The sequence below is a fragment of the Sparus aurata genome, chromosome 22 (assembly GCF_900880675.1).
Source record: "Sparus aurata chromosome 22, fSpaAur1.1, whole genome shotgun sequence".
NCBI classification, from domain to species: Eukaryota; Metazoa; Chordata; class Actinopteri; order Spariformes; family Sparidae; genus Sparus; species Sparus aurata.
In genome coordinates this window covers 7,342,088-7,359,961 of record NC_044208.1, presented here as the reverse complement: position 1 = coordinate 7,359,961, position 17,874 = coordinate 7,342,088, and the positions used below count along the sequence as shown (strand labels likewise).

The window sequence follows — 17,874 nt, the reverse complement described above, 5'->3', positions numbered from 1 at the left end:
CTCCCCAAAAAACACATAAATGACTGAATCGATAAAGTAAAATAAAACAGAAACACACAACTTAACAACTTTCAACAACTAATAAAGTCCATTTGGTCAAGAAAAAAAGCAATCTATACTTTGCGTAAAATTCCGCTTTCTCTTCCTAAAGCAGCTTATTATTTAGTGCAGATCACGCTGCAGAAGGTGCAACTCGGTGTCTAACGCCTCTGCTGATGAGATGTGCCCGCTCTAACGGGGAGAAATTGTCTCCACACATAAGAAAAAACGAGCATCGAACGCCGGCGCTGTGCGCAATTACGCACGACAGCGCAAAGAGCGTCCACGCGTTTTTCTCGGAATATCCAGAATAAAAGAGGATGGAAATAACACAACCTTTAAACGTCGCGCGGATTGAAATGATCGACGCGTCGTTTTATCACATGGAACTAAACTATACTAAAAAAAAATATTTAAAAAAAATCAAGACCCATGCAGGACTGACCTATAGAGGAGACTGGTGAAATTCTTTGGTTTGGTTCATGAAATTAAAAATAAAAAAAATAAAAAGGTTTAAATTCTCTGTTGTAGACCCCCAACCTGAGAAAAGGGCGAGTGAGGTGGTCCGGTGTTGAAGTCAGAGCGCTCCGCGGGTTTTTGGTTTTCAGACGCGTCGGCGAGCCTCTTTCCAAGTGGGAAGACTCTCCACACAATCTGCTACTTAACAGGGGGGCTGCTCCCAGATCTGCCTGCCCCGCCGCGGAGCTCTTACGACATCCAGCCGGGCAAAAAAAGCGATGTGTAACCTCTCCAAGTGCTGGGGAAGACACACACACACACACACACAGGGACGAACACACACACACTCGGAAACTTTTACATAGTTTTCTGCATTCCTTTCCGGTGATGGAGGGCTTCTGTGCGTCTCGGCCGCAAGGAGACAGCAGCGCAGATCTGCTTTTCGGGAAGAGAGGGGGGTCAGCGCAGGGAAAGTGACGGAGGCTTTTACCCCCTTTTTCATTTCGTGAATCAATGGGAAAATATTACACAGTCTAGTAAACTGCGCCCCGGATCAGTCTTTTCACGTTTTAATGCATCGTCCCGGCTTCCAGGGACGGAACAGAGGTTTCTGGGTTCCTCGGGAGGGTCTGATGAAGCAGCAGTGAGCAATAATCCACTTTTAACAACACACAGTCTGTATAGAGTCAAGAGAAAATCTGTTCAGATTCCCAAACATGTCGCTGCAGTCAAAGATTTTGTCACATAAATCCACAAGTCTAGTACAAAATACAGCAAAATATGTGGACTGTAATAATCCAAGATTTGTTGAAGTAAATCAATATGGAAAAACTCACTGGGGCGCTCCAAAAACCTCTCAATCAGAACATTTTTTATGGAGCCCCCAAATCTGGCACCATGGCCACAATGCTCAGCAGCGACCCCCGACTTTTTTGTTGTTGTCATCATCTTAAATTTTTTTTAAATGTGACAACCAAGTTCCTTTTTTGTGAAAGCGTAATTTGTGTCTAAAAATGTGTAAAAGTGGCAAAAATTTTATTGTAAAATTTTACTTTTTTAAAACAAAAGATTTCCCAAATTTGGTCTTCGCCTGCCCCCAAACTTGGTATTGTTAAAAATGTTAATTTTATATAGCAAAATTACCATAGCATCCCCAATATCTATTCAGCAGAATGTGTAGTGAGGTAGTGATCATTTGTAAAAGTGAATGAAGATTTTTGTTTATTTTCAGTGTCCCTTCAATCCAACAAAAACAAAACAATTGTACTTCAAAATTTGCATAAAACTGACATAGTTATGAGTCAAAATTGCTATTATGATCTTAAAATGTGTAGTATCAATATTTGGACCGGCGCCCCCTGGTGGACAGGAGGCACTCCAAAGCCCTTTAAGTCGCTCAAATCTTCGACCGACTCCGCTTTTAGTCGATCGAACGTAACACGAGTGTTGATAAAACCACCAGGGGAGATTTTTCTGCCTCGTCCTGGTTTTCAGCACCAGCCCATCAGAGTGGTTTCTGCTGACACAGCAGATTCCTGAGGGCTGATGGCACTTTATTTGTGAGTCGACGGAGGAGCTGCAGCTCATCTGGTTCGTATGGAGTGTTAAATGATGTGTATTGGGTGTGGACTGATAGCAGAGCAGGCCCGGGGCCGTCTCCTTCTACACTCTACACTCTGACTGAAATTCAAACAGACGTCAGACCTGAATCCACCCTAGCTGTACAATAGATGAACATGAGGTGCGTGCCAAATTAAATATTTCCTTTCTGGAAGCTTTATGTTTGTTTTTTTGCACAGAAGCAGCAAAGTTCACGACATCATTCGATTATTTACATAAGGGAAAAGTAAGGTGTTAAAAGCATTCAACCCCTAAACAGCAATCCTGTGGATAACCTTTTGTGCGACCGTCCCGGTTGATTTCTTTGTCAACATCGCCCTCTAGTGATGGAAGCTGAACACTCACACAAGACATGTCGACAGTGTACTGTAGAAAGAATCTGAAACATCTGGTCATGGTTTGGCAATGAATGTATATTGTGATAAAAGACTGAAAAATGTTACATTCATTGCTAACTGTATGTCTGAAATCTCCTTCAACTCGCCCATAATGAGAATGTAGAATACCCTCTGACATTCACTCACTTGCTGTACTTAAGAACACATCAGATATACCTTCACACGAGTATTTTCCATTTTATGCCACATTCTCTATCCACTCCACTATACATCTGAGGTAAATATCATATTTGTACTGAAATGCATTTGTCTGACAGCTTTTATTAAAATAGACTGCAAAGCACTTTTTACCTTTGTTGACACTGGCGGCCCCTGAGACTACAAAGCAGCTTTTCATCCATGGCACACCACCACAAAGAATTATTTTTTTAATTTTTTGACAGAACGCAGAATCTAACCTGGTGACAGGCATTAGGAATAATGATGGAAAATGGCAAATTTTCTCACTGATGTTCTTTACTTATGTAGGTCACACAGAGGCATCAGTATTACATTTAGACTGTTTCATAACAACTAAACAACTCGTGGGTCAGAGGCAGAACCAACATCACAACATGTATGTTAGACTGATTCTCCAGGCAGCGCCCTTGATCAAGAACCTGGCTATCATCTGGAGTTGGTCCACTTAGTTAGTGCCAGCTTCAACGTGTTTTACATGTATGATATGCGACATAAATATCTCCTAGCTGTAGTAAGTTACGTCACAAATCTAAGAGTTTTTGCAAATTTACCAAATATATCTGGAACTTTTAAAACAAGTACATTAGGGGAGACAAACTGGTGACAGCCCAACATAAAAGTAAAACATTAGCTCAACCAGCTTTAGGTAAAATACAGCTAAAGCATTAATAAGTCTACATAAATAAGAAAATCTCTTAAATGGACAAATCTTTACAATATTGTTAGCCATTAATGTTCATGTTTCTGACCGTGTTTTTACTGTATTCAATGCTCAAAGTATTTAAACAAACAAAGTGATCAGAGAAAGAGCCATCAGTAAGATTTGGTCATGAGAGCCATTTTTTTTTATTGATCCTCAGGTCGCCACAGAGAGTACAAGAAATAAATATTGATCCCATGAACATGAAACAAAATCCCACCATGACAGGAAACAGGTCCCCCGGTACGCAGGGAGGTTCATCATCTTTTATACAATATATAGAGCTGCTGGCCTGCTTTTAAATGGAAGGAAACAGCGGGAGCAGTCAGGAGTTAGGTTTTCTTCTGAGGGAACGCCGCATTCACCAGCTCATACACAACATATCCAGCACCTGAAAGGACGAACAAGACATGATAATCAACAGTTAGATTAAAACGTATACAAGCAGAGTCATTTCTGTGCGACTGTTTTTCTAACACACTTGTTGAAAACAGTCATACAGTCATATACAACTTTTATTTTAACTGCCGTGGTTCCTCCTCATGATCTTCACTTTTAGAGAAATTACGAGTAGACAACTCTTCAGGAAAAAGATGGACTAAAAAGGAGGAGGAGGATTCTCTCACCGAGGACAGTGAGGACCATCGTCATTCTGTACAGGATGGCATCGCTGCTGCCTCCTTTTAAATGAATCGGCATCCCGTTATCCTCCTGCAGGAGAGAAACATGGAGAGCTTCAACAAACATACTGAAGTTTGCTTTGACTCAATCACATTCATTAGAGCGCTAAATGCGGATTAATACGTCAAAATAGTCCCTAACAATTGTTCTCTTGTTCAGGTAACAATGGCGTGGAGAAGGAATTAACTATTCAGCTTGATTACTGATTATTGAATACATTTTCTGCTAGATATAAGTCAAAACAAAGTCATATTTTTTATAATTTACTGCAGTGGCAACAGTATCAGTCCTGAAAAAGACAAAAAAATTGGCCGAACCCTATTACCAAGTGCAATCTTAACATAAAACTGATCAATTTCCCTTTATTGAATGCAAATCTATTCTAACATTATATTAGTATTGAAGCCAAAATCTGTTTTAAAACAACTAGATGGACCTTATTGTATCCTTGGTGAACATTTTTTGCGGCAGCAGGACTGGTGCCATTAGAGATTTATAAGGGGGATCTTTTATTGATTCAGAACTGCTGTCTGAGTCACCTTCAGGGTGAGCTGACCAGCAGGAAAATCTCCCAGAAGCTTGTGTAGCTTTTAGTTGCTTCCGTTCAGCATGCATGCTGGACTCAATCACTCAGGTTATGAAGCATATTCCAGCAGTCACTCCAGAACAAATCAGCCATAAAACTAGTTTGTTTAGTCTACAAGACACTTTGCCAGCTGGTTGCATCATCTCTGAGTTCTTCATCTCAACACCAGTGGTGATGACATCAGGCAGCATTAGAAACAACTATTATGATCCACTCAAGGCTGATTAAGTACCGTATATGGGTATTTAAGTCACTGCAGGTCAAACAGTCAGTGCAACATACACCATTAGTGCTCCACTCAGTTAGACTGCTTCACATACTTGGCTACTTATCTTTGGAGCTAAGGTGACACAAGCTTTCTGTCAAGGTTTCAGGGCTTCATGAGAAGAACCGCTGCTCAAGACATGAAAACATGCAACAATCAGCATGTGGAATATTCATGTACACGTCTACAGTTCTCAAACCCTGCAGCTTCTTCACTGCTGCTGGGCGCTTTTATGGAGTTCCAACCACTTCCTGTCTGGAAAACTGCACCTTGAAGGAGCCACTGAATTAAAAATTGTTATTCTCGCAGTGTAAGATTTTCAACGTCTGATCTCTCCAAATTTGCTACCAAAGAAGGAGGAAGTATTTACCACTTGACTTCGTCAAAGAAAAAAGTCATAAACCATGTCTGTGTTTAGCCTGTCAAGATTCTTTGTTTGTGTTCTTATTTATTCAATGCGTCTCTGGAGAGGCATCTTTGAAGTCCTTTATTTGGATTTTCAGGGGCAACCAAGTGGCAGTGCTTAGTCATGGCAGCTTCAGTTTCTGAAGGCTGGTCCTGAAAGAAACGAGGGCTCTAAATTATTTGGTGAATCCGACACTGCTTGGAAAAAAGCAGAACCACCACAGTGCAGACTGTGCTCCCACATGTGCAGACAGCAAGTGCTCAAAACCCTGTTTTAGCGACCTCGGCACTCTGTTCTTATCATGTAATTGTGTTTTCAACCAAGTTCGTCAACAAACCTCAGGGTAGAAAACTCATTTAGCAGTATATATTTTTTATCTGTTATCCAGCAGCTGTTTGGATCTTCAAAGATATTTTCTGTGATCAATGACTGTCTGCTGTCTGACCAGAGTGATACAGAAATGTTTGCCTCTGTGAACATGTTTTCACGCAGTTGCTCACCTGGGACGGATCCAGGGTGTGGTGGTAAGAAAATTCTAATTTAAACACTGGTTTCATTCAGAGCAGACAACTCTGAAGACGTAACCTGCTGCTGAATAACATTTTTTTGTTGTTTGTTTTAGCACCATATCAGAAAGATTCTCTGTCCATTCAAAGGCACGTGAAAACATACATCAAATGACCATTCACGTACACACAGGGCATGTGTTTGCTCTGTTACTAAAACGTTGTTGAAAGCAATTTGGTCTCACTTCTCCATCACTGCGTTGCCAACATAATTTGTGTTCTTCTAAATAAACACAATATAAAATCCATTCCTTCAATTTAGAAAACCCAAATGCTCTGAGTTCACATTTGCCAATGTTGCTACACACACTGATCACACCCAATCAGGAAGCAAAACGCGGGTGTCCGCGTCGCGGTTTCCAAAAAAAATCTGTGTTTCTGCCCATCCAGACATAAACACTGAAACCTGAGCATCTGGATATCTTCACCCAGGTCCATTTTCAGCAACTTAAAATGCAGTTTACATGTGTACAATAGGCAAACATGCAAAGAAAAGGGCTGCAGTTTAAGAAATGCTTGAATAAATGGGGACAGGTCATATGTGTCAGGATAACGTCCTACGTTGATATTCATCATGATGCGGCAAATGCATTCAAAGAGATCACATATAAAACGACCAAACTGTGACGTTGCATGAGACCAAACCTCTGACATGTTTAAGAAAAATAACAACTTCATGTCATTACAATGCCATTTGATATATCAATGTCAACACTGAATTGTCACTCGGTCTTAAACAGGATCTGGACACAGAGAATTACTGGTTGTCATTTATACCAATGTCAATTCACTACTGATGATGACACAGATGAGTCCAAGTGGATTACACAGCATTAGGTCCCATAGTCGCAGATATGGGGGGACTTCTGCACATGCTAACTTAGTAATTAACAACTGATACTAAAATAACTGTGATTAAAAAAGCTATGATTAAAGGGGATTGAAATGCACTCATATAGAACAAACTCTGGACATTTGACAGTTATCTCAATTAGATAATCACACTTCAACAACACAGCTGTGTTGTATTTTTATGCAGTTTTACCTGAAAAAGCTTCTGTTTCTTTGGGACCTTGTTGTCAACCTGCCGGCGGACAGAGCTGGTGATGGTCCGCCGCGCCACCTGCTGGAGCGCCTGGAAAGCAGCAAGAAACCGCAAAAGTCATCCCACACGATAGGACACGGAAGTCATGTTAAACCCGCCTTGATTAAACAAAATACATGTTCATATCCACAGGTAATATAACCCTGCGATAAAACGTTCGTAAGATTGGCTACGAGGCTAAGCTAATGCTAACTGTTCCGGCGGCATCCCAACGTTACCTGGCTTTGACCCCTAGCTAACAGTTCGCAGCTCAATCTTAGCCCATGTTGTCGTTTCGTCGAAGATTTTCAGACCACATACTGGCCTGCTTGGTTAAATGACATTTCTACAAGGCAAACGCAACGATTAGGGAATAAATGCACTTACAAATATGTGTCTGTTCATCTTAAGAGTCCGTCTACACTCGCCTCAGTCACACAAGGACACCGGAAAACTCTACTTCCGTTTTTAGCTTCTTCTTCGTGGAGTTTTACGGCAGCCCTCAGTTATCCTGCTCGCTGTGCTGCCCCCTACCCTCTGGAGCGGACGGACAGGCCGGTGCGTCCAAATCACATGACCCATTTAAGATGACGTAGTAGCAAGACGCTTCAACTTGTGTCGAAAATGCGGACTTCAAAACAGTTTTTAAATTGTGTTGGTAGGCCAAGTATAATTAACGCCATGATGATATTTCCTGAATATTGTTGTTACGTTTGGTGCAGGAAGAAACGGTAAAAACGGGCTGTTCTAAGGAAACAAGTGACGCCCCTTTTCCTATTGGTGGAAACATGCACCACATCAACCAATCAAAGAATGATATGGCAACGCGCGGAATTTGCTGAGGACAGAGGAAGTAGGGAAGTTGTTGGAGCGACGACGTAAAGAGAGAAAGAGAGACGGCGGTAGCGACGACGAGGTTTCTTAGATTTGAGAGAGTTGTGCCATTTAGCTTGTTTGGAGTGTACAGTTAGTGTGCAGCGTAGCGTGTTTAACGTGTAGTGTAGTCGGGTTTTTTTGTTTTGTGTGTCAAAACAATGAGGCGACTGCTGAATGTGGAGCGGTTAGCGCAGCTCTTCTTTGAGCCGGAGGAAGCTGAGGGAGACGTGGAGCCGGAGTCTGAGCCAGAGTCTGAGGACTTCGACGATGAAATGGATGATCTAGGTTTTGTTTTGAAAGAGGAGAGCGAGGAAGAGGAGCCTCCGACGCGCGTACAGAGTGCTACTCGGTGGTCCGCGCAGACAAAGGGACGGCGTGGCTCGCCCGCCAGGTCCCGGTCTCCGCTCAGGTCTGAGCCCTGGAAGACAATGGAGGATACTGACACCGCCCCAGCAGTAAGCAGGTTCCAGCCACGGAGAGCACCGGGAGTCCAGGTAAAGAGACTTTCCCCCCAGAGCCCAAAAGACCTTTTTCTGCTGTTTTTTGCCACCGACACAGTCAGAACAGTCTGCAGCAACACCAACAAAAATGCCGCAAAAAACAAAGACTTATGGGAGAAATACACATGGACTGAGTTAGAGACGGAAGAGCTGTACCAGTTTTTTGGCCTCCTGATCTACATGTCGTTGGTGTCGCTGCCAAGTCTCCGAGACTACTGGAGACAGAATCACATTTTCTCGGTTGCCCTTCCAGCCAAAGTGATGACAATACACAGGTTCCGGTCCATATTTAGGAACATCCACCTCAGTGATCCTGAAGAGGATGAATACAAAGACAAACTGTTCAGAGTCAGGCCTCTTTATGATGACATCCTCAGAGCCTGCCAGGCTTATTACCACCCGACGAGGGAGCTGATAGTGGATGAAAGGATAGAGGCAGCTACAGCAAAAACTGGCATGGCACGACACATGAAGGACAAGCCAGCTAAGTCGGGGATGAAACTTTTTGTGTTGGCTGAGTCGAACAGTGGCTACACCCTCAGGTTCAGCATACACACCGGCAAGCCTGTAACTGCAAGTGAACATGGGCTGCCTTATGATGTGGTCATGAACCTTATTGAGCCATCCTGGCTTGGCACTGGGTACCATATTTACATGGACTCGTTTTACACCAGTCCCAAGCTGTTCAGGGACCTGGCCAGCATGGAGTTTGGAGCATGTGGCACCTACAGGGAGAGCAGAAAGGGATGCCCCAGAGGGAGGGCGAATGCTCTCACCGAAAGATGTGAAAGAGGGTCTGTGAGATGGATCCGAGAGGGCCCAATCCTTTTCGTGAAGTGGATGGACACACAGGAGGTGTCTGTGTGCTCCACCATCCATCCTGCATTTTCAGGCAAGACGGTGCAGAGAAGGGTGAAGAAACGAGACAGACGCCGGACTGGGAGAGACATTCCCTGTCCCACACCAGTCATGGCTTACAACAAGAATATGGGTGGGGTTGACCCGTCAGACCAGCTCATTCAGTATCTCTCCACCCGAAGAAGAACTACTCCCTGGTGCAGGACCATGTTGCTGCACTTCCTGGACATTGCAACAACAAATGCCTTCATCTTGCACCGTGAGATGAGCACTGCCAAGCATGTGCAGCCCACAGAGCACAGAGACTTCATGGTGGAGCTGGTGTGTCAGCTTTGTGGCACGGACACAGCAGGCGTTCCCCAGAGCAGGAGAGCACATCACGTCCCCGTGCCCATCGTCACAGCCGCAGATGCTAGCCGAAAAGCCAGCAAAGGCAGACTGAAGTGTAAACAATGCCGGCAGGTGGACAACAGGAGCGACACACCCTGGAAGTGTCAGGCCTGCAATGTGCCCCTCTGTCTTGTGGTGGACAGGAACTGTTTCTTGGAGTGGCACAAATGATTTGTGCGGCATCTTATTGTGACACCTGATTGTTTGGACATGGTTGTACAAAAAACACCGGAGGCACAGTTGTGTATATGACTTTGTTGTTTGCTAAATTTCTACATGCGTTTTTGAAATTTACAATTTAAATTTGCATTCTGAGTTATAAATACGGTTCCTGAAACATGTTTGTGGTTTTCACAATAAAAAAATCAAACCTTTTCCTACTCGGATTTTATGTTTATTCGTGTGATTTTAGGTCCAGTATGTTAATACAGCATGTCAAAATGAAAAAAATAACTGTAAGTTGACATGTGAGGTTGTGCTTGAAAAAATGACACCAAACGAGGCAAGCTAAACAGTTTTTAAGTTGAAATCTAAATGTAAAATCAAAAGTTGTAAAAGACAGCCAATTATGCCCTTATCTGCAACGTCTTCCATTACATTTGCTCCAAGTTAGGTGGCGCAAAATGTCTCTAACTCAGATGTTACAATATTGATATGATCCATTTAACACTTTAAGCCTTTAACAAGCGCATCATTTTATAACTTAGGTTTTAACTCGTAAACACGACTCCCCCCTCCCTAATGACAGCTGTTTGAAAGCCCATAGCAGAAAATGTAAGAAAACAACAGTATTACAATTGTCCACGTGTGTCATTTGAGTAAAAATGAAAATGCAGATATCAAATCAACATTTTTTTGTTCAAAAACTAGATTTTAAAATTAAGATGGAATTTATATTGTTGCTGTACATATAAAGTTTGGTTGGAGATCCTACAAGACCAGGCTTTGCCACCATTTAGGAGTACGTTATCAATAAAAGTCTCATGACCTCTTTTAGTTGTGTCTTTCAATCTACTGTTGCTGTATTATCAAACTAATGTCCTGCTGTTCCCTATTGATGGCTTTTCATGACTTACTTTCATGCCAGCGTGTCATCGTCTGCCTTTGAATCTGAACTGTTACGTCATTGGTTCTTCAACATGCTGAAGGACTGCTGTTGAACACTGACACACTGAGAGGCTGATAAAGCAAAGCGGGGAACAATAAAACACGTCACTCTTCGAATTCAGTGACAAATTTATTCTTTTTTCAAGCAACAATACAACAAAGATGGAGTGAAAAAATAGTCAAATGTAGTGACCCTCAAAAATGCAGTCAACAATGTGTGTTGATGAAATGTATTAAAATAAAATTAATTTGTAGTCATCACATTTCATCATGCAGCAGTGTAACTGTTTTTCATCTAGGCTGCTAAAGAAAATGGCAGGATATGCGTGTAAACTCGTATGTGTTAGATTCACTCTAAGTATGGTAAATGTTGACAAACACAAACATTTAATCACAGGTATTGGATCAGACTGTGTTACTGTTCTATCATGCTGTGTTAGTTATTAGCATGTAAACGACAACGTATGAAGCTACTACGCGGTGTCGACACGTATCGTTGTGGATCAGATTTACACACTCGCAGCAACCTCTAACCCTTCAGACTCAAAACCCCTGAGGTCCGACGTGCAAATACTGCCTCTCCAATGCAAACTCTTAAAACTCTAAATTAAACACATACAAACGAAACATGTAACTGTACAGCTCCAAAACTCCAAACATTTTGTGTTCCCTCTGACGTGGAACTTGCTCAGCAAGTTTTTAAGTGCAATGACTCGGTAAAAGCTGATTTTAGTCTGAAGGTGGGTTGATGTAACAGACGAAACGAGGCACAAAGACGAGCCGCTCGAGCAGCTCGAGAATCACATTAACAGCTCTGCTAACCAGCATGCAACTCGGGACTCAAAGCAACAACGTTCCAGCTCACCTGAAGTGCACCAGCTTTAAGTTAAGAGATCCTATGAGGGTCTGGAAGGTCACCCAAACTTTCCAGACTCATCCTGGCAGATTGTTTACTTTCCCAGACCTCAACAGGAACTGTCTGCCTACATTTTGGATTTTAGTTGATCATGTGACACATCGGTCTGACACCCTCCTCATGTTACCAGGAAGAAAATCTGTTAAAAAGTTAGACGTTGACTGTGGCTGAAGTTTTTTGGCTATTCTTATATTAATTTTGGCAAGTAATCAGCCACCGTCAGGCAGTTTTGAACCCATGTTTGACTGCTGAAGAAGTTGATGTGACTATGACATATTTGGCCTCTGGATGAGCGTCGACAGATGTGTCACAGGATCACCGTTCTGTGCAGCAGAGGTGAGCTGGAGGGCGGCTGCCGTCTCAGTTTGAAATGTCGGCGCTGTTGCTGCGGTTGCCACACTTGTGGTGGATGATGAGCAGGACGACGCCCAGGAAGAAGCAGACGGAGCCCACGGTGATGTAGGCGATGCCCAGGAACGGGTTCTTGCCTCCCATCCAGGAGATGGTGCTCAGGATCATCCTCTTCCTGCCATCGAAGCTGCGGACGGGATAATCTGGGTTCAGCTGGTTGAGGATGGTACCGGGACACAGGTCTGTGTTTATATCTAAACAACCCCAAGGAATTACAAATGTAGAACTCTGAAATGGAGACAGTTGATCAAATTCTACTTCTCATTTTTTCCCATTCACTTTTATGTCTGATTTTATCCACTAGACAGATGTGTTTTGACTTTTGGGATACGCTAAATGCTCATTTAGTCCAGATTAATGTTGGTCTTTTATAGCACAAAGCCTTTCGTCAACATTTCTTTGTCTGCTGAGTAAAATTTAATAAGACTCTAGTTTTGTTTTTGAAGTCTGATCCCAGTTTGACCCTTTTTCATTCTCATTTATAAACTTAAGTCCTCCTTGCTCTTTAAATGGTTCGCTGCAGCGAGCACAATACTTTGTTGTTAGTTTCACATAAAGGATACTGTAGACGACCTCCAGTGTGTAGTTTCCTCGGGGCAGAGTGGGAACCATGTTGCTGGTCTTATTGATGATGCGGTAGAGTTTGCGGAAGGTCGGCAGGGCGGCGGTTCTCATCCACACGATGAAGTCCTCGTTGATGAAGCCGTTGTTATCTGGAGCAGAGTCCAGCTCGTAGACGGGCCGCCGCCAGTTCACCGGCTTCGTTGTACCTGAATCAGAAGGAAGAAACAGGAGCAAAGTCAAAATCTGTTTCCATTCAAATTAAATAGCACGTTCACAGTGTTTCCTCATGAGTTTTCTTCACGCAACATCAGAATGTCTCTTTGTTTTTCTTCCGTTTCGGTCCAATCCAGTTGTAGCGGACATTCTTTATCAACCACAAGTACCACATTTAAAATCGGAAGCCCTATGCTAAAATCTCAGATGTGCTTTAGCAAAATCCTGACGCATAGCCATCATGGTTCTCAGACTTTCTTTGCTAATTCACTTCATCCCCATTGATGAGCGATGAAACTCCTTGGCTTCCATGTTAGGCTGAAGCGTTAATGACCCCAAAGGCAAGTACACAAAAAAGCTGCTTCTGCTGGTACCTTGGAACGCAGCTGTGAGGTTCGGGTTGTTCAGTCCAGGGTTTCTGAACTTCACGTGCTTGTCGGTCCACCAGGCGATGCCGGTGTTTGACAGAGGAATCTGAACCTTTGTGCCATTGGGATCGTTGTAAAACAGCTCAAAAGTGTCTGCCAAAAAAAAGGGAAAGATTGCTGACTGGAGTAATGATTTAAATAACATTTGTGTCAGTTCAACGGGGGAAGAAAGTGGCTCACCATTGAACATGCTGTTGGCGATGGCCCCACAAGGTGCAATTGGCTTGTTTTCATTCATAGCGTATGGCTCACACTCCTTACTGGGTTTCTGTAGACGAGAAGAGGACCAGCGACATATATCATCACATGCTGGCTGCATTTAAAGCTCTTCCTTTATGCTAGTTATCCAGCGAGATTGTTTTTGCAAGAGCTGTAGAGTTTTTGAGATACTGGCCACAAGGATGTCTGCCTTTTCTTGAACTTCATGGAACTAGATGGCACTCACCATGTTGAAGTCAAAGCACCAAAATATACGTTTGAAGAAGTCAAGATAATCCACAGACCTTGCACCAACTATTTTCACATCCGGCAAACTGATCATCACGCAGAAGAAGTGTGCAACTACTCAGTCTTTTGCCTGTAAGTGGGGGATTTATGTTTAAAAGCATCCTCCTCGTTTAATTTTACCTGGCTTAGCTAACTAGCCTCTGGTCAGTGAGTAGATGCACGCTTCCCTCTGTGCTGTGATACTGAAGAAAATAGTTCCTACAAGGTCTGTGGATTATCTTGAGTAACCAGAAAAGAGAGAACGCAGTTGAGTTTTGTTTTTGTTTTTTTAAATGAGGCCGAGTGCCATCTCGCTCCATCACATTGGAGAGAAAAGGACACATCTCTACAGCTGATATCTCCAAAACTCTGCAACTCACACCAAAACAATCTATTGATAACACCACAGGGACAGGGAAAAAGATGTATCCTCTTTGGGAGTGAACTGTCCCTTTAAATGCTCCAACATGCAGGTTACTGTATAAGAATGTCCTGTTATGAACATTTTTATACAGTAACCTGCATGTTTGTGAAAAATCAGTCACGTTAGCTTGTCTCTTTATGTGTACAGTCACATTAGAAATGGGAGAGTTAAAACGTGCAGAAGAGGGCAACTCTGCAACCGACCAAAGATTTACAGAGGATGCAGGATGCATTAGTTCATTTAATATGATGCATCAGATTCACTCTGACTGCATTAAGGTGATTGTCTTCCAACCACCACTGAGTGGGTGTTCAGACTCCAGACAGAGACAGTCGTCTCACTTACATTAAATCTATTGTCTATTTAGGGCCTTTGAATGAAGAGAATCAGACTCACAGACTGGTTAAAAACACTGTGCTGTACGGACTGAAGTGTAACTAATACACCATCTCAGGATTTATGGCTCCTGAAGTGAATATTTCATGCTCTCGTGCAGAGTTGACTGGTGCACTGGTTTGACAGTGTGATAATGCATTTTCAAAGGCACCATGTGACCTCCGTCATGTGTTATTGAAGAGTCTTGTTGAAATTACCAAGAGGGACTCCATGTCTCCATTCAGCTGGCTGTCATCTCTTGACTTGACGTAGCGACGGTGATTTTGGTAGAAGTTGGAGAGGCCGTAGTACATGAAGACGCTGCTCTGTTGATTAGAATAAAAGTGTGAAAGACAAATTGTTCAACAGTACATTGTGTGAATACTTATGGAGAGTACTTTAAAGTTTTAACGAGATTTTCTCACTTCATACGGCTGCTCCAGGTAGAAAGGTATCACGCAGGTGCATGGCCTCGTGCTGTTCCAGCTGAAGCTCTGGGAGCAGTTGAAGCAGGGACTGGACACGTCCTCTCCTGTATAATCAATCTGCAAGCAGGCGAGAAAACTTTCTGTATAACAGTTTTCCGAACAGTCGCTACAATGTGCTTGAGGTGAAACAGACAAAATAAAGACACATAAGGAAGACAAGCAGCTGTAAACAAGAAAACCAAGTGTACAAACCACAAAATGTACCGCAAGAAAAAGGCTAAAGTACTTTGTAAGATTCTTTGGGATGAGTGAGCACTATTTTGATTAACAATGACAACAAGCCAGGGATAAAATACACATGGCAATAAAAATGGGCAATGCTGACAGAAGCCATTAATGAGATGAGACACTTGGTCAAAGATCTGATGCATCATTGGCAACAGTGCAGCATAAATTCCAAATCCCAATGAACTGTTGTGGACTGTGAAAGAGCACTACGCCAAACTCCATTTGAAAATCTTCCATTTTAGTGCTCCTATACGTGGTATTTTCTGTAAATCTCTGACCAGCCTTGCACAAATTTTTTTGCTTTCAACGTCTATAACAGCTTAACATGCTTCACACGTTAGTCACATATGTTGAAGGAAGATTAATAGTAAACTGACTTAACAATGGCAATTAGATGTTGTTTTTTGTTATTGAAACAATTGCTGATCCTCTTTAAAAAGATTGCCGAATTCATCGGTGGGTAGCAACGTTTGAGATCATGTTCAACTGACGTTGGATATTTCAGACGAGAGACGTTAAACTAAAGTTAACAGTTTTTGAGTGGAGTTTGGCATGATTGGTCTAAGTACATGCGCCAGCTCTACAGGTTATATTACGTTATTGTTTAGCAGTGTCGTTATACAGAAAACTTAGCATAGCATCCAGATGTCATACTGTTGCTGTCATGTAACGTTCCGTTACCTCGAACTCCTTGATGTTGTTGGACGTTACATACAGGCCGATGCCGATGGGGATGAATATGAGCCCGATGATGAAGAAGGCAGGGAGCACGGTGCCCGCGGTGAGGATGGGCTGCCAGGCGGGCAGTCTCTGCTGCTTAAACGCAGTGTTCTCGGGCTTCTTGCTCCGCAGCGTCCCGCCGCCAGGCCCGGACACGGTGATGTGTCCATCCTCGTTGTAACTAGACGCCATCATCGCTCCTATCATCGCTGGTCGAAACTACAAAGTTGTTAGCGTTAGCCACCAGGCACAGTTAGCTCCGCGCAGTCACTAACTTGGTAACAGACCGGGTTTAAGGCCCCACTGGGTCGCTCACATATGACGACTTATGACTTCAGTTATGCTGCCATTTATTTTTGGTGATTTTATCCACTACCTAAACGAGCAAATGGCTAGCTAGAACGCTAGCATAGGCTGCTCCTTCAGGAAGTTTACAAACAAGGTGACCGTAACTAGACGTAACGCGCGATGACGTCACTAATATAGTTACCACGGATACTGTACATTGGCTGTTGATGCTGCCTTCAAACGCCGTCGGAGATAATTACTACCACTGGCTACATGTTTATATTTTGAATATGTGATTAACTTCGTTCTGATACATCTCTATTATTGGTCACTTCCGCAAAACATTTATGATGCATTAATTCACTGGAGTGTCTAACTTTCAGCCTGCTATTAGCAACAATTAAGAAGCCAATGAGTAGGTAAGCTTGTCAAAGAGGAATTATTAGGGCCCGAGCAGGGAACCTGCAAGGACCCTATTGTTTTTCTATCGCTTTTTATTATTATTTTTCTTCTCACAAAAGGATCGCATTTTTCACTGCCTGAACATACCCCAAAACTCACCAAACTTGGAATATAAGTCACACCTGGCGAAAAATTTTATAATCTATTGCCGTCCTGAATTTCCACCACTAGGTGGCGCTGTTATTAAGGAAAGCGCGTTTTGGCTAATAACTCCCATAAACTTTGTCGCACATTCAAAAACCTTACATCGACACGTTCAGTGGATTGTGCTGAATCTCGTGGTATAGGCCACGCCCATTTCCGCCTACCGTTTTTTTTCGCTACGTCGCAAAATGTCGAAAACCTACTTTTTCGAACTCCTCCCAGGCGATTTCACCGATTTGCACGAAACTTGGCACACAGCATCTGTGGACCCTCCTGACAAAAAGTTATTAAAGGAATTTTGATAGACCACACAATACTCAAGTTATTAAATAACAACTTCCTGCAGATTTGGTTACAAACAGGAAGTGTTGCATATCTCCACAATGGTGTGGTCTAATGACATGAAACTCAGGATACTACTTCCCCATGAGCCCCTGAGGCCCTGTGCAAAATTTCAGGCGATGACCACAAGTTGGCGCTCTTTAAATTGATGTATTTTATATCTCCACAACGGTGCATCGGAATAAAACGAAACTTGGTACATTTATTGTCAGTGCCCTCCTGAGGACATCTGATAAAGGGTTTACCGATCCACCACTAGGTGGCGCTCTGGCGTCACTTTAATTGCATAATTGGCCCTGTGCCCACACCATAACACTTATGGAAATGAAATTCATAGAGGTGCTATAGAATGGCCCCTGTGACTCACTCACCGAAAATGACCACCAGGTGGCGCTATTTTCAATTTAAAAGCGTTATTGGCTCATAACTCCCACTTAATATGTTCCACATTATTAATCCACATATATTTGTATTCACTGAATTTAGCTGAATTGTTTGATGTAGGCCACGCCCACTTTTGCAGTAACTTTCCGTTCGCAAAATCGCGACAAATGAAAAACATACTTTTTCGAACTCCTCCTAGAGAATTTGACCAATTTGCACCAAACTTTGCATGTAGCATCTGTAGACCCTCCTGACAAAAAGTTATCAAAAGAATTTTGATAGTCCA

At 42.8% G+C, this 17,874-nt stretch overlaps 4 protein-coding genes across 9 annotated transcripts in view; 1 reads left to right on the top strand and 3 right to left on the bottom strand.

Moving 5' to 3' along the window:
- The window catches only part of col12a1b (collagen, type XII, alpha 1b), a 137,801-nt gene extending 137,007 nt beyond the window's left edge, over positions 1-794 (bottom strand). For 2 of the 6 annotated variants that reach the window (XM_030404866.1, XM_030404871.1), the window contains exon 1: positions 485-791. The gene's annotated coding sequence lies outside the window, so the exon portion shown is untranslated. Of the gene's footprint in view, positions 1-484 lie in introns of all 6 variants that reach the window. The other 4 variants (XM_030404872.1, XM_030404868.1, XM_030404867.1 and 1 more) reach the window with 4 other exon arrangements.
- Positions 795-3,513: 2,719 nt separating this feature from the next.
- Positions 3,514-7,531, bottom strand: cox7a2b (cytochrome c oxidase subunit 7A2b). The gene is made up of 4 exons (XM_030406056.1): positions 7,372-7,531; positions 6,946-7,035; positions 4,023-4,107; positions 3,514-3,787 (listed from the first exon to the last, which is right to left on the bottom strand). Exons 1-4 carry the CDS (start codon positions 7,387-7,389, stop codon positions 3,729-3,731), a joined length of 252 nt encoding a protein of 83 aa, XP_030261916.1. The 5' UTR covers positions 7,390-7,531; the 3' UTR covers positions 3,514-3,728.
- A 487-nt stretch (positions 7,532-8,018) lies between these two features.
- LOC115574579 (piggyBac transposable element-derived protein 4-like) lies at positions 8,019-9,779 on the top strand. The gene has a single exon (XM_030406210.1). The coding sequence runs from the start codon at positions 8,019-8,021 to the stop codon at positions 9,777-9,779; it is 1,761 nt and encodes a 586-aa protein (XP_030262070.1).
- A 1,051-nt stretch (positions 9,780-10,830) lies between these two features.
- LOC115574067 (cell cycle control protein 50A-like) lies at positions 10,831-16,442 on the bottom strand. The gene is made up of 7 exons (XM_030405274.1): positions 15,930-16,442; positions 14,958-15,077; positions 14,751-14,858; positions 13,428-13,515; positions 13,194-13,340; positions 12,606-12,812; positions 10,831-12,185 (listed from the first exon to the last, which is right to left on the bottom strand). The coding sequence occupies exons 1-7, from the start codon at positions 16,173-16,175 to the stop codon at positions 11,992-11,994; spliced, it is 1,110 nt and encodes a 369-aa protein (XP_030261134.1). The 5' UTR covers positions 16,176-16,442; the 3' UTR covers positions 10,831-11,991.
- Positions 16,443-17,874: the final 1,432 nt, after the last annotated feature.